General features: G+C 33.6%; 1 protein-coding gene across 1 annotated transcript in view; it reads right to left on the reverse strand.

Annotated features, from left to right (window-relative positions):
- The window catches only part of syt7a (synaptotagmin VIIa), a 152,800-nt gene that overhangs the window by 61,237 nt on the left and 65,647 nt on the right, over positions 1-25,916 (reverse strand). Inside the window, exon 3 of the mRNA XM_048158731.1 lies at positions 3,040-3,119. Within this exon, the coding sequence (XP_048014688.1) occupies positions 3,040-3,119 (80 nt within the window). The remainder of the gene's footprint in view (positions 1-3,039; positions 3,120-25,916) is intronic.

The raw sequence follows: 25,916 nt of genomic DNA on the forward strand, positions 1-25,916 counted from the left end.
TTTTCCTGAATATAAAGTAGCAAATGAACGAAAGCGGACCAGACTTTCTGCTGCAGCACAAATCTAAGGGTGCGGTTGGTAAGGGTTGGGGTTCGGGGAGGTTCGGGTGTGGTATGGGTTGAGGGTCAGGGGTTGGTGTCTCTTACCAGCCTGAACAGAGACTCACTTGAGTGAGAGGCGTGGATCTCCGTAAGGGGCATAAGGAGAAATGTTTAGTACAAACTCCTTGGGCGGGTATGAGCTCCAGCGCTGCTGCACTGAACTGCTGTCATTGTTATTCCAAAAGTCTCTGTCTAAATCACTGAAGAGACACACACATACACGTCAGTGGAACATGAGCCATCCATTTCATCCATCAGTCTATACACAGGCGATCTCCGGCCATCTCCGCTTCTTCGGGATAGGAGGTGGTTGAAAGAGGAAGAGGGAGAGGAATTCGCCATTCATAAGAAGCTGAGAGGTGCATAAAGGGTTTTATGATCAAACAGGGAAATAAAGACAGACCCAATGCATCCATAAGGCAGCAAAGCAGAAATAAGCAAGATTATACCTGAGCATTCATTAGTTTATCAAAGATCACAAGCGTTAGGGAGAGAGAGGGAGAGAAAGAAAGAGAGAGACAGAAAGCAGTGAAGCATCACACACTATTAAACACAATCTTCTCGGTGACAAACCATTAATGTTTTGCTAAGAGAAGAAGCAGAGGTGAAAGGTGAGAAGGGTCAGACGAACCTGGTGTCGGGGGAAAAGGTCATTTACGTTAAGTTATTATTTCAACAACAGCGTCAGGAAAAGAAATGAAAAAATACAGATTTCCACAAGCACCTGCAAGCTTCAAATCCAGAGAACTCATTAGTCCAAAACAGCAGCTGCAATGTCACGAGGCACAACACAGGCCACACATCACAACAACTTTTACCGGCGCGCGTCTCCGAGAATAACCGTCTGGTAAACAAGAAGGCATGTGATCATACGAAGAGGGAAACAATGGGAACGCGGCGTCCCGCTGAGCTCAAAGATCCCGCGTCCTCCATCAGACGCTCTTCAGCCAAACCCGCGGCATTCAGAGTCAGCGTCAGTCAAAGAGCCGGAATCGTTGGGAGAGGATGCTTCCCCAGTGAATGCGAGCGGCACGCTCATTATGAGTGCGGTTAATTGGTCTTGTGCTTGTGTACTTTTTTCTATTCAAAGCAAGTCTAGACTGGAAAACTTCATGGTGAATGAAATGGAAAGGAAATCATGACTTTTAGGCAGTGGGAATTTTCTTATACATAAAATAACATTGATCAAACCAGTAACAAATTGTAGTAGATTTTTTATTTATTATTTTAATACTAATAATAATGTAATAAAACAACATTATATGTGTATATTGCTGATTATATATAATATTTTTGCTGATATGCTATTATTTATTATTTTATTCTTCATATTTTTTCAATTATTTTAATAATATTTATTATTTTAATAATAATAATTATAATGTAATAAAACAACATTATTTGTGTATATTGCTGATTATATATAATTTTTTGCTGACATGGTATTATTTATTATTTTTTTTATATATTATTTCCTTTTTTTGTTATTTTAATATTATTATTTATTATTACAATAATATTCATAAAAAAACTTTTTTTGCTGGCATGGTATTATTTATTATTTTTAATAATAATAATAATAATACTATATATAAACATATATACTGTATACATACACACACACACATATATTATTCCCATTTTTAAATTATTTTAATATTATAATTTTAATAATATTAATAAAACAATATTATATATATATTTTGCAGATATGCTATTATTTATTATTTTTAATTATATATATATATATATATATATATATATATATATAGTATATTATTGTATATTATTATTATTTGTGTATAATATTTATATATATACACACACACACATGTATATACATGTGTGTATATATATATAAATTATTTTAAATATTATTACTAAAACAACATTTTATATTTTTGTTGATATGCTATTATTTATTATTTTAATTATATATATATATATATATATATATATATATATATAGTATTATTATGTGTATATAATAATATGTATATTTTTTGCTGATATGCTATTATTTTCTAGTATTTTTATAATAATAATACTATATTATATATATATATAAATTATTTTAAATATTATTACTAAAACAACATTTTATATTTTTGTTGATATGCTATTATTTATTATTTTAATTATATATATATATATATATATATATATATATATAGTATTATTATGTGTATATAATGATATGTATATTTTTTGCTGATATGCTATTATTTTCTAGTATTTTTATAATAATAATACTATATTATATATATATATAAATTATTTTAAATATTATTACTAAAATAACATTTTATATTTTTGCTGATATGCTATTATTTTTTATTATTATATTTATATTATTGTTATATTTATATTATTATTATATTTATATTTATGTAAATTTATGTTCCTGTACACAATGATCTTTCCTTGATATCCTAAAATTATTTTGATAATTAATGACATGTTATAATAATTCAAATCAACAACCCAGTGCTTGTCAATATGGTAAAAGATTGAAACAAAATTTATGAATTCCCACTGCTTTTTTCAAGCTTATTTTTCCCTTAAAAAATAAATAAAAATAAAATAGTTCATTAAAAATAAATATTTTTATTATATTTTTTACATTGTATTTGCATCTAAGTTAGGCCCATCAGTAAGCAAATGAATTAAAACAACAGTTAATTTGATCATTTTAGTTGCTATGTTCATTTTAAACACATTTTTGAGCCTCTCTTGCTTCCTCTGAAGGACCATCACTGCTTTAACAACTTTTATAATGATTTCCATAGATTTAAAACACACATATTTGTTGATTATGGAGAAACAGAGAAGTTTTCCTGTGATCGCAGCACTGATTTCATATGGACAAGCTTCGCTCAAACACAACGATCTTACAAAAAAAAGCCCCAATGAACTAAATGAATGTCCCTGCACCTACTTGATGGCTTTTTTCTCTCCTCTTCCTCTTCCTGAATCGGGAGACCCGACGGACTCCACTCCTGGTTTATTCCTCTTCCCCTGAAAGACAGAGAGAGAGAGAAAAGGAAAAGGTTATTCCCAGTCTCCTAATTGATCACAAGCTTCTCCATAGCATTATCCAGCGTTCCTTCTTCCCTCTCCTAGCCTCTCTCCTTCTTCCCGCTCTCCTCCCTGATGCTTCGTTCTGATTGCTTAAATCACATGGTCCGTCCTAAGTCATCTCCATAGTAATTAAACCACACACAAGCCTCATATTTACATGGAAACAGCCAATTTAGCTTTCGCCAGCGTCACAGGCCACCGGAGAGGAAGAGAGAGAGCATGTGGGAGAGACTTGTGACAGAAAGTGTCTTCTGAGGAGTAGGTGGCATTGTGGAAACCCTTCATAGACATCACCGCTGTCCGCCTCTCCGATCTATAAACAACATGTTACAGGGGTTTGTGACACAACCCACACTCAGTGTTAGATCTGAGGAGACACCGACCAAGTAACGCAGGTTATGTAATCAACTATTGAATTTACACCACAATACCTGCGTTGTTTTTCAAGTGTGTAATGTGTGTTCATTAAGTTTAGGATTTAGAACTTTTAGAACTTTATTTTTTTGTAAATAAAATGCCACATCAGAGTCGCTTTATTGATGTCAAGGCAACATGTTTCTTGTTTTCTGTCGACTGTGCATGAGAATAAATAAACAACACCATCTTTACAGTGTAAATCCTCATTTTGGCTGCGTGAGATTCTCCAGCTTTGTTGTTGTTGAGCTGTTAAAGCTCCGCCCTCTTCTGGAAAGGGGGCGGGGAGCAGCAGCTCATTTGCATTTAAAGGGACACACACAAAAACTGCGTGTTTTTGCTCACACCCAAATAGGGGCAAATTTGACAAGCTATAATAAATGATCTGTGGGGGATTTTGAGCTGAAACTTCACAGACACATTCTGGAGACACCACCATTTAATGAGAACTGGTTCTTATTAGGGTTTTTTTTTTTTTTTTTTTTTTACAATTAAAAGTCTATTTCATAGTTCTTGATTGAAAAAAGTAATCTGGTGCTGTTTTTGACCAAAAAATGTTACTTTTTAAAAAAAAAAATTTTTTTTTAATCATCTGAATGGTACGAAACTTGGTTAAGATTTTGGTACTTGCTATGTGAACACACACACACACACACAAACATAATGGACACAATATGAAAAAAGGTTAAATGGTCCTGAAACTTGTCAGACTTGTTTGCAATCAAAAAGAGCGCATTATAAATGAATGGGAGACGAATTTCATCTAGTGGAAGCGTTTGGTACTGCAACCAAACAAAATCTTACTGAAAGCTCATTTTTTGAGATATCAACCTCAAACTTGTTTAGATTTATGGCTTTAAGTTTCTCACAGTTTTAGAGTAAAATGTGTTTTGGAAAATATATATCTCATATAAAAATGGTATTTTTGTGCATTTTTTATAACAATAAATAATATTTTATAACTTTTTTCAAGTTTACTTTTTAAACTATTTCAGCAATAATCTGCCAAGCGCCATCTTTAAAGGATTAGTTCACTTTCAAATAAAATTTTCCTGATAATTTACTCACCCCCATGTCATCCAAGATGTTCATGTCTTTCTTTCTTCAGTCGAAAAGAAATTAAGTTTTTTGAGGAAAACATTCCAGGATTTTTCTCCTTATAGTGGACTTCAATGGACTCCAAACGGTCCAAATGATTGTCTTGCACGTGCTTCCGCTTTCCATATTCTTCAAAAAGCTTACGCTGTATGTCCTAAGCCTTCCCTATTCTACTTACGGAAAAAAACGGAACTGGCGGCACGTTCGTGCCGTTAATAGAATAGGGAAGGCGTAGGACATACAGCGGAAGCGTTTTGAAGAATACGGAAAGCAGAAGCACGCGCAAGCTGTTTATTTGTGTTTATAAAGCATATACAGTTGTATTTTTTTTTAAAATGACCGATCATTTCGCTAGATAAGACTCTTATTCCTCGTCTGGTATCATTTAAAGCTCTTTGAAGCTGCACTGAAACTGTAATTTTGACCTTCAACCGTTTAGAGTCCATTGAAGTCCACTATAAGGAGAAAAATCCTGGAATGTTTTCTTTTCGACTGAAGAAAGAAAGACATGAACATTTTGGATGACATGGGGGTGAGTAAATTATCAGGAAAATTTATTTGAAAGTGAACTAATCCTTTAAAAAGAGACCAAACTTCAGTCTGTGCTCTAAAGCATTCAATATTTACAACAGTTTAAGTTGGAAATTTCATTTTCAGGAAATTTAATATTAATTAAAATCTTAATTTAATTTAATATTAATTAAAAAACATAATCGAACTAAAATATAGTACAATCATTTCATTGAAAAAAAAAAAACTTTTTTGGTCATATTTGACCGACAAACAAAGAGAGTGTAAAAAGGTGTAAAAAGTTACAATCTAATAAGTTACAGTTACAACACTGAAAAACTGCTAGCAAAAACAAACACAGGTGCAATCCGTCATTTTCCTCTCATCCAGGACCCATCTGTGTGGTTACCGTGTAGACGGGTTTAACGTAGTTAAAAACTCCTCAAAGAGCGATCTGTCCCACGGTGCTCGCTGTCTCATCCCATCTCATCCCTGCGATTCTGTCGCCCATCATCTGAGGAGGCCTGTTGGCTCGGAGATGGCGTCATTCTAGCCGGCTCTCATTGGGCTAGTTCTGCCCGGCTCTTCTCTGAGGATGTGGCTGGAGGTGCCGGGGCGGATCAGAAGGGTCGGAGGTGAGGAGTATCATTAGCGCTGGCCAGGAGGAGCGTGCAGCGAAGGGGCGGGAGTTGTGACACGCTGCCTAAATGTGCTCAGCGATTGGCCAAGGGCTGCTGCGGCTACAGGAAACTCCCTGAGCAAGGACAAAATCTGAATTCACTGAACGTTTGGTCTTTTTTTGGATGTGCACAAGCATGAACTGCTGGAACAAACAAATAAAAGTCCCATCCTAAATTTTTCACATTAGTAAAGTGAACAGTAAAAAGGTTGTTCTTTTGAACTTTTGAAATGTTTCTTGAGCAGCAAATCAGCATATTAGAATGATTTCTGAAGGATCATGTGACACTGAAGACTGGAGTAATAATGCTGAAAATTCAGCTTTGATCACAGGAATAAATTATATTTTAAAATATATTACAATAGAAAACAGTTATTTTAAATTGTAATAATATTTCACAATTTTACTGTATTTTTGATCAAATAAATGCAGCTTTGGTGAGCAGAAAATATGTCTTTCATTAATATTTTAAAAATCCTACCGACCCCAAACTGTTGAAAAATGTATATATTTTTTATAATTAAATTTTTATAACTATTTTATCATACAGTAAAATAAAATAAAACTATATATATATATATATATATATATTAAATTGTATATTACATAAATATTTTGCGAACGCCACTTTACGTTGGCTGGTTTGTTACTGGTCTAAGGTGGTTTACCAGCTCTAACCACCTACATCAGCTTAAAAACTAGAATTTAGTCCATCTGACCAGCGAATGTAAAGCCAACTATAATTAAAAGCTGGTATACAGCAGCAGGATGCTCATATTCCAGAGATCTCGGTCCACTATCATCACGGCTCCAGAATCTGACACACTGATTTAAACGAAAAAGGACAGTCCAAGAATCACCCAGATGTGCACAGCACACAACTGCACACACATGAGTCAGTCAGCCGGAGGGGACATCAGTGAAACACACACACACATTCACACACACATTCACACACACACATTCTAATTACTACTGACTAACCCCAGAGACAATATAAGGAGGAGAAGACAGGATACTCATAGGAAAATGAATGGAAAATATTGCAATGCTAAATATGGCTAAAGGAATGCAAGTGAAGCGAAATTTCAATCCTTATTTCCAGCGGTGTTGGCTCCAAAAGGATTTCCCATAGGGATTTACAAAAAGTCTTTATTAAAGTATTATAAGCCATGAACCAATTAAGCCAAGAAGTTATGAGTTGAATCACAACATTACAAACTTTGATTTGAAGTAAAAAAGTATTTGAAAATCTGACAAAAAACGCAAAGACACAAGACTGTGAACTCAACGGCTTTAGTGAGGGAAAGAACTACAATCCCATGAAGCATTGCGAACAACATAACGAAATTAAAAATGACAGAGGAATATAAAACTACCCATTTAAAAATGTTAATATTATAAATATAGCCTATATACACAGTCAAACCAAAAATTATTCAGACATTTTTGATATATTTTTACTAGTGGACACTATAGATTATTTATGCAAATGTGGATAGCATTTTTAGATTTTTAAATTTTTTGGCAAAATATGCACACATATATACAAATATTGAAGTATTTTGAGAACATAATAGAGAGACCGACTCGATTATACGTCTTTTGACGTGTTTCATAGGAGTGGGTGGAGCTAAAGAGCAATTTTGCTGCATATTACTTTTTCTGACTCTCTGATTGGTGGAATTTCTGCATAGCATCATGGGTAATGTAGTTTTCACCACAATGTGGGCTGATGGCTTCAACAGAAGCTAATTAACAACCTCGTAGCTCACAGTATGTCTGTCTTTGCTCAATAGAGCAAATAAAATCCAACTATCTGGATTTTCCAGCATATTTATATACTAAAGTACTTCAAAGGATACAATGATACAATCATACAGTAATATCCGTGTCCAAAACCAGCATGCTATCAATTACCTTGACACCACATGGTACTAGTTCACCTTGAAACAGAGTCCAATAAGCAATTTAGAGCACATGGATCAATAAACTAATTAAAAGCAACACTTTAAACAGACCATTTAAAGACAGTGACATGTTTTAGAGCCATTTGGAAAGGCGTTATTAGCAGTGAAAGTGTAAAACATGTTCAACTACATGCCCTCAAAGACTCAAGATTACATATGCAAATACATACATATATGCTCATGTCATTGCTTAGAAGGAGCGTGTCCCAATTAATATTCAACGAAATGTTACAAAGAAACACTGACTCACACAAAAATCACTAAAGACTGCTAAAATTCCCCACTTTTAGCCTCATAAAATAGTATTGTGGTAGTGCCATATCAAAATGATGTAAAATCATGGTACTCATATATATATATATATATATCATGCCATATACCAATGGATTTTGAAAGAATACAACAGTATTACGATCATTGGAGTGTCTAAATTGGTACAATATACCATGTAATACCATGGTACTTCGCTGTAAGGTTCACATTATGTGATTCACCTTGAGACTGAATTCAATTAGTAATTTTTATACACAGAAATTCATAAAGCCATAAAATAACATATTAAAACAGTGATATGCCCTCAAAGACTCATTAAATATTCAAATACAAACATGTTGCTTATATATATATATATATATATATTGTATATATATTATATATAATATATATATATTATATATATTGCTTATATATATATATATATATATATATATATTTTAAACTAATTAATGCTTGAAACAAGGAAACAAGAATGCAATATTGGTAATAAAATAATTATATTTTTAAATTATATAAAAAATAAAAATAATTTAAGATGCATAAATTTCTCCAAAATGTAAAATTAATAATATTAAAAATTCTTTAAAAATATAAAAAATTAATATCTAATGCAATTGAGCTTTAAATATGCTTTTAAAAGATGTAAAATAAGATAAAAATCCAGCTGAAAAACATGATTTTTTTGCACTATATGTAGCATGTTCTTGCAGCCAAGCATGCATTTGTGCACACATGCAAACACATACGTTCAGCTGAGAATAATGTGTGATTTGTAAATATCTGATATTGAAAACCCTCTCACACACACACACACACACACACACACTCAGAGTACTTACAGGCTGCAGTTTCTGGGTAAGTAGTCGCAGTTTTTGACAGACAAGAACAAGCTATCAAAAGAAACTCATCTGTCATCAACTGTATCATGAAATTTTCACAGAGAGAAAGAGAGATGTGAGCGAAACAAAACGAGAGAGGAAGAGTGTGGGAGGAGGAGGGGTTTGAAAGAGAAGTGGGGATGAAAAGTGAGGGAGGAGAGGACGCTGCCGATGATTGAGACGAGCGGAGGAAGCGACAGCTCGCCAACTGTGAGGCTCGGAGGGGGAATGAGTGACAGCGATCCCCGGGGGTTTGTGAGGAAAAAGAGACGCCATTGGTTGTGAGTGTGTGTCAAGAATCGAGAAGGAGAGAGTCAGAAATGTGCATTCAGTACCATGACTCGCTCTGAGCAAAGACACACACGTCCAAACGCTGCTACACACACATGGCTACAGGCAAAGACATCAGAAAGAGCTTCGGTCCAACACACACACACTGCGGACACACACACAAACACGTCTCTCTTTTTCTCTGTCTCTCTCATTCTATCTTTGGTTGGAAAGCTCAAGAGGGCAGCGCTGTCATATATCTTCATATATTCTCAACTTCTTTTCATCTTTTCTTTGTCTTCTCCAACTTTATTCATCTCTCTCCAGCTTGGGCTTCAAAAGTGCCCTTTTCTCTCTTTCTCTCTCAAATTTCAAAGTACTTTATTGAAGAGATTGTTCTACGCACCGCTCGGTGTTTCCAATCCACACACTGAGCAAAAAAACAAAAAATCAGTAACAGAACAGTTATTTCCCAGATGTTTACCAATTAAAGGCGCAGTAAGCAATTTCTGAGAAATGCTGTTGAAAGCGGATCGGACCGAGCACCAAAACACACTTGTAGCCAATCAGTGGTAAGGGGCGTGTCCAATTATTAGGGGGGAGGTGCCTGTTTTGCATAGGGTGTTCATGAATTTGGGGGCGGAGCTATAAAGATAGGGGTGTGATTCTTTTGGGTAGGGGTGTGTTTGTTTTGGTGATTTCAAATATCGCTTACTGCACCTTTAAATAAAAATAAAATAAAACATTATAAAAAAATAAAACAAAATATAAAAATATTACTTAATAAAAATAAAATGAAGTATAAAATAAAATAACATAATATAAAAATAAAATTAAGCTATACAATTCTTTAATTAAAAAATAAAACAAATATAATAAATAGTAAATAAAACAATATAATAAATTATATGCAATACAACATTTTTATAAAAATATATAATGATATATAAAATATTTTTATAAAAATAAAATAAATCATAAAAAATAATTTATTATAAAAAAGAAAAACAATAAATTTAAAAAATAAATAAAAAAATAAAACAGTATATTATGGAAAAAAATAACATTTTATAAAATTTTATAAAAAAGTAAAATATAAAAAAACAAAATATAAAAATAATTTCAAATAAATATGCTTTTAAAAGATGTAAAAAAAGACAAAAATTAAGTTAAATTAAGCTATAAAATATTTTTAATTAAAAAATAAAACAATAAAATAATTATATAATTATATACAATAAAATATTTTTATAAAAATATATAATGATATATAAAATATTTTTATAAAAATAAAATAAATCATAAAAAATAATTTATTATAAAAATAAATGCAATAAATTAAAAAAATAAATAAAAAAATAAAACAGTATATTATGGAAAAAAAATTTCATTTTATAACATTTTATAAAAACGTAAAATATAAAAAAAATATATATATAAAAATATTGCAGCAACATTTCTTAAAACAGTGAGATGCCCTCAAAGACTGATTAAATATTCAAATACATACATGCTGCTTATATATGGGAAAAAAAAAAATAATAATAATAATAATTAACGCTTAAAACAAGAATGCAATATTGGTAATAAATTATATAAAAATAATTAGATGCATATATTTATCTGAAATGTATATTTAATAATATTAAAAATTCTTTAAAAGTTGTTTAAAAATTCTCTGAAATCCCTTAATATCTAATATCTAGCTTCAAATAAATATGCTTTTAAAGGATGTAAAACAAGACAAAAATTAAGTTAAATTAAGCTATAAAATATTTTTAATTAAAAAATAAAACAATAAAATAAATTATATATTATATAAAATAATTTATTATAAAAAATAAAGACAATAAATTAAAAAATTAAATTAAAAATAAAACAGTATATTATGGAAAAAAAATAAAAATTTTATACAATTTTATAAAAAATGTAAAATATATATTTAAAAAAAAACAAAATATAAAAATATTGCAGCGACATTTCTTAAAAAAGTGAGATGCCCTCAAAGACTGATTAAATATCCAAATACATACATGTTGCTTATATATTTAAAATAATAATAATAATAATAATTAATGTTTAAAAAAGAATGCAACATTGGTAATAATAAATTATATAAAAAATAATTAGATGCATATATTTATCTGAAATGTAAATTTAATAATATTAAAAATTCTTTAAAAATCTAAAAAAAAAAAATTAAAAATTCTCTGAAATCCCTTAATATCAAATGCGATTCAGCTTCAAATAAATATGCTTTTAAAAGATGTAAAACAAGACAAAAATTAAGTTAAATTAAGCTATAAAATATTTTTAATTAAAAAATAAAACAATAAAATAAAGTATATACAATAAAACATTTTTATAAAAATATATGATATATAAAATATTTTTTTAAAATAAAAAAGCATAAAAAATGTATTATAAAAAAGAAATACAATAAATTAAATAAAAAATAAAACAGTATATTAAAAATGTATACAGTATATAATACAAACATTTTATTTAAAAAAAAAAAGTAAAATATAAAAAATAATTGGACCGAGCACCAAAACACACTTGTAGCCAATCAGAAGTAAGGGGCGTGTCCAATCAATTCCCCATGGATAAAATCAATCCCCGTCCTACATTTGTTCTTATTCCAGAAGCTGTTTCACTCAGATATACGCTACAATAGGGAAGAAAAGACTATTGCAATTTCATGCCGACTTTAAAACATAATTAGATGCATATAATAAAGTCGTGACAACAAAACTATTGTGAACATCTGTGTGTTACTGTATCTTGCTCAGCTCAAAGAGGTTCAGACAATGCTGCACTAAAAAGATTTTCTCCTAACATTGTGAGAATGTTTATCAAATGCAAATGACATAATAAGGATGTTCCATTGACATTATTTTAAGATCATTAGACTGTTATAACATGTACACAACATTTAAATAACATTAAGCCAAAGGTTTGAGGAGCACTCCCTGTTAATAATAGTGTAATGTTGTTTTAAACAGAGCACTAATGCACTTGATTAGAGAGAAAGAGAGAATTTCACAACCACAGTTTGGTGTGTTCGCTTGAATTGATGTCACCTTCTGTCAACCTAATAGCACATAAATGATAATTATAAAAATCCACTCGATAATAAACATCCAGTAACACACACACACAGACACTCACCCTACTTCATACACACAATTACTATCAATTGCTGGAAGAAGCTCTTGATTAAACCGCAGCCAATCAGACTGAAGCACCAATCAGGCCTTAACGAGTGTTGTGAGGAGAGAGGAGGAGCCGGCGTCATTAGAAGAGCTCAGGGCCACCCTAGGGCATATTATCAATCAGATTCTGCATACTATTGAGGCAATAACGTAGTATACAGTGTGCTGTATGCTATATGAAAAATTGAAATAATACATTTTGTCAAAATATACACAATACAACAAGCAATGCAATGCACCTGACTTGCCCTTTCACTTATCGTGTGATGCATCAATTAATCAATTAATTTATATAGCAAAATAGCAATATAAAACATGCACATATTGAGTTCATGTGACAAAAATGTAGCATACTACTGTTGAAATGTTTATTGTTGCATAACTTGTAGCACTTCTGGACAGTATACAGTATGCTAGTATTCCATACTAACTTTTTAAATCTTTATCATTCACATGCCATGTTTCAAAAACTATTTTCTGAAAACTAGTAGGCAGTAAACAAACACTACTAACTGAGTGTAGTGCAGTATATACTAAGCTAGTATAATCCAATACTTATACTTATGCATATATGAAACAATATACATTGAGTAATAAATATGATGTTTCAAACAGTGGAAAAAACAATTATAATAATGCATACTCATTACTATTTTAAAAAATACAATACTTTTTGAGGTCAGTGAGGACTATAAAGTGAACCATTAGCATTTCTATTCATCTTATTACTCACTCGACTTTTTAAATAATTTTTTTATTCGCAGTCAGAGAGCAAAATGAAGTGCACTGTACTACACTTCATGTGCAGTCTGACAACAATAACATGCCACACATTATAGGCTCTCACAGAAGAAAAATCTGATTCAATCCTACTAGATATAGCTTTGCATACTACTTAGGGTGGACAGTATCGCTGCATCCCAATACGCTGACTTCCATACTATATAGTAGGCGAAAAACGGTATGTGAGCTGTCAGAATACACAGTATTCATAAAACAGCAAGCAAAAAGCACCTGAATGACCGTCTGCTTCTGAAGTGCACATTCAATGGACACTTTACTTTCCCATGAGGCCGTGGGGAAAGGATTTATGAATGGCAGTGAAGCGACGCAACTGATGCTTGTAGGTCACATGATAATGACATCATGGCAAAAGTAGTACGTCCGGATTACATTCATACTACACATATTTATACTAACGGTCGCGAGGTATGATTCAAACCAAATGTAGTACGTACTATATAGTGTGCGATTTTGGATGAGAATTGGAACACAGTTCAACTTCTAAAGGAAAATTCTATTTTTATTACATCATTTCCAGTCAGTCACAAAACCAGCCGTCTCTTTCTCTTCATTACTAGAGATATAGTGCCAGGAGAAGAGTCTGTTATATCAAAAAGTGGCGTACAGAACAAGAGGTCTTCTTCAACCCCAAGACAGGATGTAATTATCACAGCACTGCGCACACACACACACACATCCATACAGCATCTGAGCCTCAGCAGACTTCATTAAGGATTTAATACCAATCTGCTTGACCCCACGACACCTAGTCATGACGCAGGGGGGCCGTAAAGTCCAACTGACTCACAAAGAGAGTGAGACAGATTGACTACACTCATCCGCTCCGGGTGGTGTTCGCGACTTCGCGCTGCCGCTAAACCAGAGAGTCATGTTTAGGTATGAAACAGCTTCACAAACAGTCTTTTCAACCACACAATATCATTATTTCTGTCTTACAATCATTCAGATTATCACTGGGATAGTTTAAGTACAGATATAAACACTGATGTCTAAGGTGGCAATCAAAATAGAGTAAATCACCTTTTGAAAGTAACTTGATGCTTCAAATAATGATTGTATAAATTACATCATTACACCAGAAGGTGGCGACAAGTGACTAAAAAAATGCATGTCAGTGAATCGTTCATTCAAGAGATTTGTTAAAAAAAAACGCTGATTCATCGAGTAATGAAACAAGTGAAGTCTTTATGAGTGAGTCATTGAATCATTCATTCAAGTGATTCATTCAAAAATGCTGATTTATTCAGTAATGAAACAAGTGAAGTTTCTATGAATGAGTCATTGAATCATTCATTCAAGTGATTCGTTCAAAAACGCTGATTCATCCAGTAATGAAACAAGGGAAGTCTTTATGAGTGACTCATTGAATCATTCACTCAAGTGATTCATTCAAAAACGCTGATTCATCCAGTAATGAAACAAGGGAAGTCTTTATGAGTGAGTCATTGAATCATTCATTCAAGTGATTCGTTCAAAAACGCTGATTCATTCAGTTATGAAACAAGTGAAGTCTTTATGAGTGAGTTGTTGAATCATTCATTCAAGTGATTCGTTCAAAAACGCTGATTCATCCAGTAATGAATCAAGGGAATTCTTTATGAGTGACTCATTGAATCATTCATTCAAGTGATTCATTCAAAAACGCTGATTCATCCAGTAATGAAACAAGGGAAGTCTTTATGAGTGAGTCATTGAATCATTCATTCAAGTGATTCATTCAAAAACGCTGATTCATCCAGTAATGAAACAAGGGAAGTCTTTATGAGTGAGTCATTGAATCATTCATTCAAGTGATTCATTCAAAAACACTGATTCATCCAGTAATGAAACAAGTGAAGACTCTATGAGTGAGTCATTGAATCATTCATTCAAGTGATTCATTCAAAAATGCTGATTTATTCAGTAATGAAACAAGTGAAGTTTCTATGAATGAGTCATTGAATCATTCATTCAAGTGATTCGTTCAAAAACGCTGATTCATCCAGTAATGAAACAAGGGAAGTCTTTATGAGTGACTCATTGAATCATTCACTCAAGTGATTCATTCAAAAACGCTGATTCATCCAGTAATGAAACAAGGGAAGTCTTTATGAGTGAGTCATTGAATCATTCATTCAAGTGATTCATTCAAAAATGCTGATTTATTCAGTAATGAAACAAGTGAAGTTTCTATGAATGAGTCATTGAATCATTCATTCAAGTGATTCGTTCAAAAACGCTGATTCATCCAGTAATGAAACAAGGGAAGTCTTTATGAGTGACTCATTGAATCATTCACTCAAGTGATTCATTCAAAAATGCTGATTCATCCAGTAATGAAACAAGGGAAGTCTTTATGAGTGAGTCATTGAATCATTCATTCAAGTGATTCGTTCAAAAACGCTGATTCATTCAGTTATGAAACAAGTGAAGTCTTTATGAGTGAGTTGTTGAATCATTCATTCAAGTGATTCATTCAAAAACGCTGATTCATCCAGTAATGAATCAAGGGAATTCTTTATGAGTGACTCATTGAATCATTCATTCAAGTGATTCATTCAAAAACGCTGATTCATCCAGTAATGAAACAAGTGAAGACTCTATGAGTGAGTCATTGAATCATTCATTCAAGTGATTCATTCAAAAACATTGATTCATCCAGTAATGAAACAAGTGAAGACTCTATGAGTGAGTCATTGAATCATTCATTCAAGTGGTTCGTTCAAAAACACTGATTCATCCAGTAATGAAACAAGTGAAGACTCTATGAGTGAGTCATTGAATCATTCATTCAAGTGGTTCCTTCAAAAACACTGATTTATTCAGTAATGAAACAAGTGAAGTTTCTATGAATGAGTCATTGAATCATTCATTCAAGTGATTCATTCAAAAATTCGAATTCATCCAGTAATGAAACAAGGGAAGTCTTTATGAGTGACTCATTGAATCATTCATTCAAGTGATTCATTCAAAAACGCTGATTCATCCAGTAATGAAACAAGTGAAGTATTTATGAGCGAGTCATTGAAAAAACGGTTCAGATTAATTAAATATTTTAAACTGCAGCAATTAATATTTTGTCAGAACCTATAAATTAGCTAAATTAGTTAAATGTTAAATGTCATAATCGTGATCTCTAAACAAATGTGATTATACATTTGTGTAGCTCTAATATATATATATATATACAATTTGTACATATTACACAATGTGTATATATTACACAATTTGTAAACTTTTTAATTTAATTTTAATTTCAAAAAATACAAGAAGCAGGAAATTATACAACTCAGTAAATTAACTATTCCTGATTAATTTAATTAACATTCTTACTGATGATTTCAAGCCTTCAAGTGCTCAAAAATCAGAGCTTCAAAAAAAGTCTTTAGATTCTGTCTGGGTCTCTGAAACAGACACACGTGTACTAATTAAACGGCCAGTGCTGATTAGTAAGTCTATAAAGGTTCTTAACGAGTCTTTGAGGAAGAGTTAATGGGTTGTGTTGCTGATGTCCAAAAGCAGGTCACATGCTGGTCAAGGGTTAAATCTCTAACAAACGCCTTCCACTGCTGCATAATTGCATGACTCTGCAGTACAGCATATAAATGGAACAATTTAACAGAACAGTTCATAGAAACAAAAATATTCTGAAAAATACAAAAAGTCTTTTTGTTGAGTATCATATTTGATACATATGGTTCATATGGTATGATATAGTGAGAATATGAAACTAATACTTGAGGAGGAAAAAAACTCTCTTAAAAACTCTTTATTCAGAGAGTATGCAATTTGGTGCAGTTGCTGATATTTATATGGCTATAAAAAGATGAAATTCTAATAGTTTATAATGTAAACTAATGGGAACTTTTTAACAGTATAGCAGACTTACATAAATATTCTATAATTCTATAACTTTGTAGAATCACCACAATTCTGAAGCCCTCAAACAAAAGTCAAAGTTCTCAAAATGAAACTCAATATGATCTCAACATGCTACATACATGTATACGTCTATTCTCTTTATGTTAGACAACTATTGACTTTCTAAACTATTTTTAGTAGAAACAGCTGTTAAAGAGCAACCTTTGAGTAATAAAATGCTCCTGTGGGAATGTCTAGCCAGTGTAAAGTGAAGCAGCAGACTTGCCTGAAACAGATTGAAAAACTACAGACAGCAGAATATGAAAATATCGAGCTAAAGAAAAAGCCTGTGTTGTCCCGTTTGTCCTTGAATGGACAGAGTATGATGTATCTATGTCTCACTCTCATTACACTCGTCTGTCTGAAAGTCTGCCTGTCTTCCTGTTTCATGAAGAAGACGCAACCCGATCGCTCCATACGGACCAGCAACTTCAGGACCTACAGTACAGATGAACCCAAGCTTTCACATTTCTGTACATGCTTGTTCTCTCCGCTGGAAAAAGCAAACAATCTTAAAAGGATAGTATTCTATAATTTTTTTCTCACCCTAGAAACTGCATAGCAACACCCTCAAAAACACCTTAGAAACACCTGGCAACCACTTTAGCAACATGGCGGCAACTTTTGCACAAGCAAAACCTTCAAACACCAAATCACATTTCCAGTTATTTTTACTCAACACAAAAATATAGGTTTATGCATATGCATTTCAAATGAACCATTATTTAATTGTTTAATGAACTTCCCACAGACATTTTGGCACTGTCATTTTGGCCAGGGTTATTGTTGTTAACTAAAACTAAAAATATATATTTTTTTTTAGCTGAATTAAATAAATTATAAATATTAGATTTAAAAAAACTAATCTAAATGAAAATTAGAAATGTTGCATTGGCAACTAACTGAAATAAGTTTAGGCTGAAGCACTAAAAATAATAACAGGAATTAAATAAAATCTAAAATGTAAAATAAAATTAAAGTAATCCTAAATTGTAATAACAATGGCAAAAGCACATTTTAAAAAAACAAAAGAAGAAAAAAAAAGGAAAATTGAGCGGGAAACTGAAAATATAAAAATATACTCATTCAAAATATTAATAAAACCTATAATAGTATATAAATAATACTAAAATAACACTGATTTTGACTCATTTAATCAGCAGAAGAAAGCAAAACCTGTCCATACACACACACACACACGTACACACACACTTTCTGGTAACATATTGTTAGTCTTCTTTTAACACACATCTAACTAACCGCATAATTTAACTTAATGTTACTTGCAGAGGTGACCCAACTGAGTGTAATGAGGCAGAGACAGGTGCAGCTTCCTGCTGAAGTGCAGGTCATTTCCTGTTGAAGCTGATGAACATAGTCACAAAGAGTTCTGGGCACCAAAACACAGGCAAATACACGTTAACTCAGCATCGCCATAACGAAAAAAAACAACAGCCGGTCATGGTTTGCTGGTCTTAGACAACAATTTTAACATAAGTCTGGACTGCTTATTGGTTTTGCCAAGTGCTGTCTCATAAATGAGAAAACCTAAAAAAATGCAGAATATGTAGTCTCCATTTCAAGCACGAGGACTACGAACCAAATATCCTTGCAATGAAGAGAACCATTCTGAAGGACACCGCGATACCATCGATATTCACTTTCCCAGAGGACGAACAGCCTGGGCATCTGGTACTAAGCGTATTCGCCTAGAGGTAAGACTCGCTGATACTAGACTGATAACACAGTAGCCTATATGTAGTGTTGTAGGTAGCAGTAAAACTGCAAACTTAGCAAAGTAACGTTAGATAGACAATTACATATAAGTTGCATATAAGTTGACTGTTATCAAAGTAAAGCCACTGTTCTGTAAAACTGAGTTAGTCTATTTATCTATTTATGCTAACATTACCACAAAAGCCTGCTGCTGTATTGGTTGAGATGACTGCAGAGACCGATAAATTTGCGAGATGAACCACTGATGTAGTGCAGACAAAATAATGTTAATTACTGTAAGCTTAAAAAAATATAATTGACACCCACTTTTGATAAAATCTTTGATCTATGTCCGTGAGTAACCTCAAACGCGCATATGTATGGGCGTGGTGAAAAAATGCGGAACTACCTGCTATTACTGCCTGTAGTTTTAAGCCTCTGGCCAAAAAAGCCTCCGATGACGATGATGCAAAATGACGATTTTTGCGTCATCGGAGGCTTTTTTACAGAATAAAAATGCATAAATCTCTCATCTCGGGCTGATATGAAGGGGGAAAGCACGGTAATTCGAAAATACTGGTGGTATTCTACTAATACAAAGCTTAATGCTAAATCCTGAAGTAACCCTTTAAATTCCGTCAACTGTGGGGAAGCGTTGTCTCATAAATTATTGAAAATTCCGTCAATGGCGGGAAATCGCTTTTTTATATAAATTACGGAAAATTACGTCAATAGCAGGGAAGCATTAAATTCCATCAATGGCGGGGAAGCGTTGTCTCATAAATGATGGAAAATTCCGACAATAGCAGGGAAGCGTTAAATTCCATCAATGGCAGGGAAGCGTTGTCTCATAAATTATGGAAAATTACGTCAATGGCGGGAAATCGCTTTTTTTATATAAATTAAAGAAAATTACGTCAATAGCAGGGAAGCATTAAATTCCATCAATGGCAGGGAAGCGTTGTCTCATAAATGATGGAAAATTACGTCAATTGCGGGAAATCGTTTTTTTTATATAAATTACGGAAAATTACATCAATAACAGGGAAGCATTAAATTCCATCAATGGCGGGGAAGCGTTGTCTCATAAATGATGGAAAATTCCGACAATAGCAGGGAAGCGTTAAATTCCATCAATGGCAGGGAAGCGTTGTCTCATAAATGATGGAAAATTCCGACAATGGCGGGAAATCGCTTTTTTATATAAATTACGGAAAATTAAGTCAATAGCAGGGAAGCGTTAAATTCCATCAATGGCGGGGAAGCGTTGTCTCATAAATGATGGAAAATTACGTCAATGGCGGGAAATCGCTTTTTTATATAAATTACGGAAAATTACGTCAATAGCAGGGAAGCATTAAATTCCATCAATGGCGGGGAAGCGTTGTCTCATAAATGATGGAAAATTCCGACAATAGCAGGGAAGCATTAAATTCCATCAATGGCAGGGAAGCGTTGTCTCATAAATGATGGAAAATTACGTCAATGGCGGGAAATCGTTTTTTTATATAAATTACGGAAAATTACGTCAATAGCAGGGAAGCATTAAATTCCATCAACTGTGGGGAAGCGTTGTCTCATAAATGATGGAAAATTCCGACAATAGCAGGGAAGCGTTAAATTCCATCAATGGCGGGGAAGCATTGTCTCATAAATGATGGAAAATTACGTCAATTGCGGGAAATCGTTTTTTAAATAAATTACGGAAAATTACGTCAATGGCGGGAAATCGTTTTTTATATAAATTACGGAAAATTATGTCAATGGCGGGGAAGCATTAAATTCCGTCAACTGTAGGGAAGCGTTGTCTCATAAATGATGGAAAATTCCGTCAATGGCGGGAAATCGCTTTTTTTATATAAATTACAGAAAATTACGTCAATAGCAGGGAAGCATTAAATTCCATCAATGGCGGGGAAGCGTTGTCTCATAAATGATGGAAAATTCCGACAATAGCAGGGAAGCGTTAAATTCCATCAATGGCAGGGAAGCGTTGTCTCATAAATTATGGAAAATTACGTCAATGGCGGGAAATCGCTTTTTTTATATAAATTACAGAAAATTACGTCAATAGCAGGGAAGCATTAAATTCCATCAACTGTGGGGAAGCGTTGTCTCATAAATGATGGAAAATTACGTCAATTGCGGGAAATCGTTTTTTTTATATAAATTACGGAAAATTACATCAATAGCAGGGAAGCATTAAATTCCATCAATGGCGGGGAAGCGTTGTCTCATAAATGATGGAAAATTCCGACAATAGCAGGGAAGCATTAAATTCCATCAATGGCAGGGAAGCGTTGTGTCATAAATGATGGAAAATTACGTCAATGGCGGGAAATCGCTTTTTTATATAAATTACGGAAAATTACGTCAATAGCAGGGAAGCATTAAATTCCATCAATGGCGGGGAAGCGTTGTCTCATAAATGATGGAAAATTCCGACAATAGCAGGGAAGCGTTAAATTCCATCAATGGCAGGGAAGCGTTGTCTCATAAATGATGGAAAATTCCGACAATGGCGGGAAATCGCTTTTTTATATAAATTACGGAAAATTAAGTCAATAGCAGGGAAGCGTTAAATTCCATCAATGGCGGGGAAGCGTTGTCTCATAAATGATGGAAAATTACGTCAATGGCGGGAAATCGCTTTTTTATATAAATTACAGAAAATTACGTCAATAGCAGGGAAGCATTAAATTCCATCAATGGCGGGGAAGCGTTGTCTCATAAATGATGGAAAATTCCGACAATAGCAGGGAAGCATTAAATTCCATCAATGGCAGGGAAGCGTTGTCTCATAAATGATGGAAAATTACGTCAATGGCGGGAAATCGTTTTTTTATATAAATTACGGAAAATTACGTCAATAGCAGGGAAGCATTAAATTCCATCAACTGTGGGGAAGCGTTGTCTCATAAATGATGGAAAATTCCAACAATAGCAGGGAAGCGTTAAATTCCATCAATGGCGGGGAAGCATTGTCTCATAAATGATGGAAAATTACGTCAATTGCGGGAAATCGTTTTTTAAATAAATTACGGAAAATTACGTCAATGGCGGGAAATCGTTTTTTATATAAATTACGGAAAATTATGTCAATGGCGGGGAAGCATTAAATTCCGTCAACTGTAGGGAAGCGTTGTCTCATAAATGATGGAAAATTCCGTCAATGGCGGGAAATCGCTTTTTTATATAAATTACGGAAAATTCCATCAATAGCAGGGAAGCATTCAATTTCATCAATGGCGGCGAAGCGTTGTCTCATTAATGACGGAAAATTCCGACAATAGCAGGGAAGCATTAAATTCCATCAATGGCGGGGAAGCGTTGTCTCATAAATGATGGAAAATTCCGACAATAGCAGGGAAGCATTAAATTCCATCAATGGCAGGGAAGCGTTGTCTCATAAATGATGGAAAATTACGTCAATGGCGGGAAATCGTTTTTTTATATAAATTACGGAAAATTACGTCAATAGCAGGGAAGCATTAAATTCCATCAACTGTGGGGAAGCGTTGTCTCATAAATGATGGAAAATTCCAACAATAGCAGGGAAGCGTTAAATTCCATCAATGGCGGGGAAGCATTGTCTCATAAATGATGGAAAATTACGTCAATTGCGGGAAATCGTTTTTTAAATAAATTACGGAAAATTACGTCAATGGCGGGAAATCGTTTTTTATATAAATTACGGAAAATTATGTCAATGGCGGGGAAGCATTAAATTCCGTCAACTGTAGGGAAGCGTTGTCTCATAAATGATGGAAAATTCCGTCAATGGCGGGAAATCGCTTTTTTATATAAATTACGGAAAATTCCATCAATAGCAGGGAAGCATTCAATTTCATCAATGGCGGCGAAGCGTTGTCTCATTAATGACGGAAAATTCCGACAATAGCAGGGAAGCATTAAATTCCATCAATGGCGGGGAAGCGTTGTCTCATAAATGATGGAAAATTACGTCAATAGCAGGAAATCGTTTTTTATATAAATTACAGAAAATTCCGTCAATAGCAGGGAAGCATTAAATTCCATCAATGGCGGGGAAGCGTTGTCTCATAAATGACAGAAAATTCCATCAACAGAGGGGAAACGATGTCTCATAAATGGTGGAAAATACCGTCAATGGCGGGAAAACGTTGAAATTCCATCAAAGGCGGGGAAGTGTTATCTCATAAATGATGGAAAATTCGGTCAATGGCAGGGAAGCATTGTCTCATAAATGACTGGAAATTCCGTTAATGTAGGGGAAAGATTTAAGATGTTTCTTTCAGTAGGGAGAGGACATATTATAGACTTATAGACTTCAGAATTTAAATGAATAAACAAATATTATTTTCTTCATTTATGAATCATTTTTTGCCTTTGAGAGCATCCCAGAAAGAAGGTCTCCAAAGTATAGCAAAGTAAACACAGATAGAAATTCTCTCCCTCAAGCACACACACACACACACACTCAGACTTCCTCCCACACAATAACACACACTTGTTAGTATTCTTGTTAGTATGCATGTGCACATACTCACTAACCAAAACACACATGCACACACAGGTTCAGAGGGCATATATGAGCTCAATGACCTCATGACACCAGCTGTGATTGCCTGCGGTCAGTCTTCTGGGAGGAATAAGGTCAAAGATCTCATACAGTTGTGCTTGAGGATATCTGACTGAATTTACGCTTATGTGTACGTGTGAGATCTCCCGGCATGTTCAATTAAGTAGTTTGCTTCTGGTGGAATAAAAGGGAAATGGTCCTTTTACTTTGAAACACCATTCAGGTCACCCAAGGTTGTTCCAATCAGCGCCGCCATTTAAAAGTCTGATCAGTGGTCATGAGGCTAAAATTATAGGTCGTTGTTTTCAGCCTGGAGAAAACCCTTTTGGCTACTCAAAGTAAGTATGATATTAAACACTAGCAAATGGACCAACATGTCAAAAATAAAAAAGGGTTAAAAACAACCCATGTTGGGTTGAAAATGGACAAACCCAGCAATTGGGTTAAATGTTTGCCCAACCTGCTGTTTTATTTAATTCAACTATTGTTTAAAAATTACTATATTGCTTAACTAAAATGAACCCAAAGTATGTTGAAAATTAACATTTATTAATATGTTAAATGATTTAATTATGATAATAATTTAATAAATGATAATTAAACAATAAACATTTATTAAATTGCTTATTAATAAATGCTCACCTATTGATTATTATTGTTGCCTCTAGACTGATTTTAATTTCCAACCTATTTTGGGTTCATTTTAAGCCAGCCATATAGTAATGTTTAAACAATAGCTGGGTTAAATAAAACTGCCCAGCACGTTGGGCAAACATTTAACCCAACCGCTGGGTAAAAACAACCCAAACCCTGGTTTGTCCATTTTCAACCCAACTTGTGTTGTTTTTAAGAGTGTACAATAAACTAACATACATTTATAAAATGTGAGAGGTGCTTGCCTGCACAAAACCCGCTGGCAGAATGCTAGTGTGTTCTGGTGGTTGCCAGGGTGTTGCTATGCAGTTACTAGGGTGTTTTAGGTAGGGTGATATTATAACAGATACCACTAACAACTAAAATGCAAATGAAAAAAACTCATAAAAACTTGCACATGCTACAGCTCAAGCAAACACAAGCACATGCAGCCCTTATACATCTGACTCAATCTCTGGGGTTCACACACACCGTCGTACATGTATGGAAGATATCGGGAATCAATTAGCTTTGACTCACGAGTGCGAGCCAAATAAATGAGTCGGTTAAGAGCCGTGCAGCGCGGTTCCACTCCATCTGTCTAATGAGCCGCGGGACCCTCCTAATCAATCAGTCTTTACATTGATTAATTGGTATGGAGACCAACTCCTTATTATTTCATGAATTTTATCATTTCTCCTAGACAGCAATGAGCCCTAATGGAAAGCATTAGAGTTCTCAGATGTTTCTGAGGAAAAACAACCCAGTAATCTCACATCTTACAAGAGAGCTTAAAGTGATAGTTGACCCAAAAATGAAAATTTTCTCATCATTTACTCTCCTAAACAGTTGACAGCATCCACTGGCTTCCATTGTATATATTTTTTTCCTACTATGGAAGTCAATGGGCGCCATCAGCTGTCTAGTTACCAATTATCTTCTTTTGTGTTCAACAGAAGAAAGAAACTCATACAGGTTTAGAACGACATGAAGGTGAGTAAATGATGACAAATTTTTCATTTTTGGGTGAACTGTCCCTTTAACAATGTCTCAAACTTTGCTTAGATTTGCCAAGATGCAATCAAAAGTCAGAGATCTCAAAATGAACATTCACAGTGTTAAATCAACTCTGTACAGATAACATTTGGTCCTTCTCTGAATATGACATTAATGACATTAATGATGAACACCTGCTGTTACCAAGCAGAATCTGCTGTTCAGTTATTCTGCTTGTTAACAGCAGGTGTTCATCATTAATGTTCAATCATCCCTGAATTAATAGCTTAATTATCTCATTAACTTTAACTGTTTAAACATCTAAGACAATGTTGATACTTCAACAAGACATTACTGAGAACTCCATTAAAGACACCTATTACAAAGTCTTGATATTGGGCTCTACTAGGTTTTCATGCTTGAATGTTCAAAAAACACAACATTTTCCCCATATTTTACATTGTTGCAGCTCCTCTCTTCCCAGTCTGACAGTAACGCTCTGTTTAGTTCCTGTCTCTATGAAGCCCCTCCTTCTGAAAAGTTGGTCGGCTAGACCAGTGTGCTGTGATTGGTCAACCGCTTTGAGTGTGTGGGAAATGTCCCACCCCTTAGAAGTTAGAGACCTTTTTCATGCTGAAAACAGCAACATTACACACTAAAGAAAGTTAAAAATGTAAAAAAGCAAAATAGATCCTCTTTAATTCTTACAGGCTATGAAAGAGCAACTTTTAAGCAGTAAAACATTCAATCTGTCCTGTAATAGAAAGTCGAGAAACATTCAAGTTACACAAAACATACTTTCAAATGTTTGGTC

This window comes from Megalobrama amblycephala, linkage group LG15 (genome assembly GCF_018812025.1).
Source record: "Megalobrama amblycephala isolate DHTTF-2021 linkage group LG15, ASM1881202v1, whole genome shotgun sequence".
Taxonomy (NCBI): Eukaryota; Metazoa; Chordata; class Actinopteri; order Cypriniformes; family Xenocyprididae; genus Megalobrama; species Megalobrama amblycephala.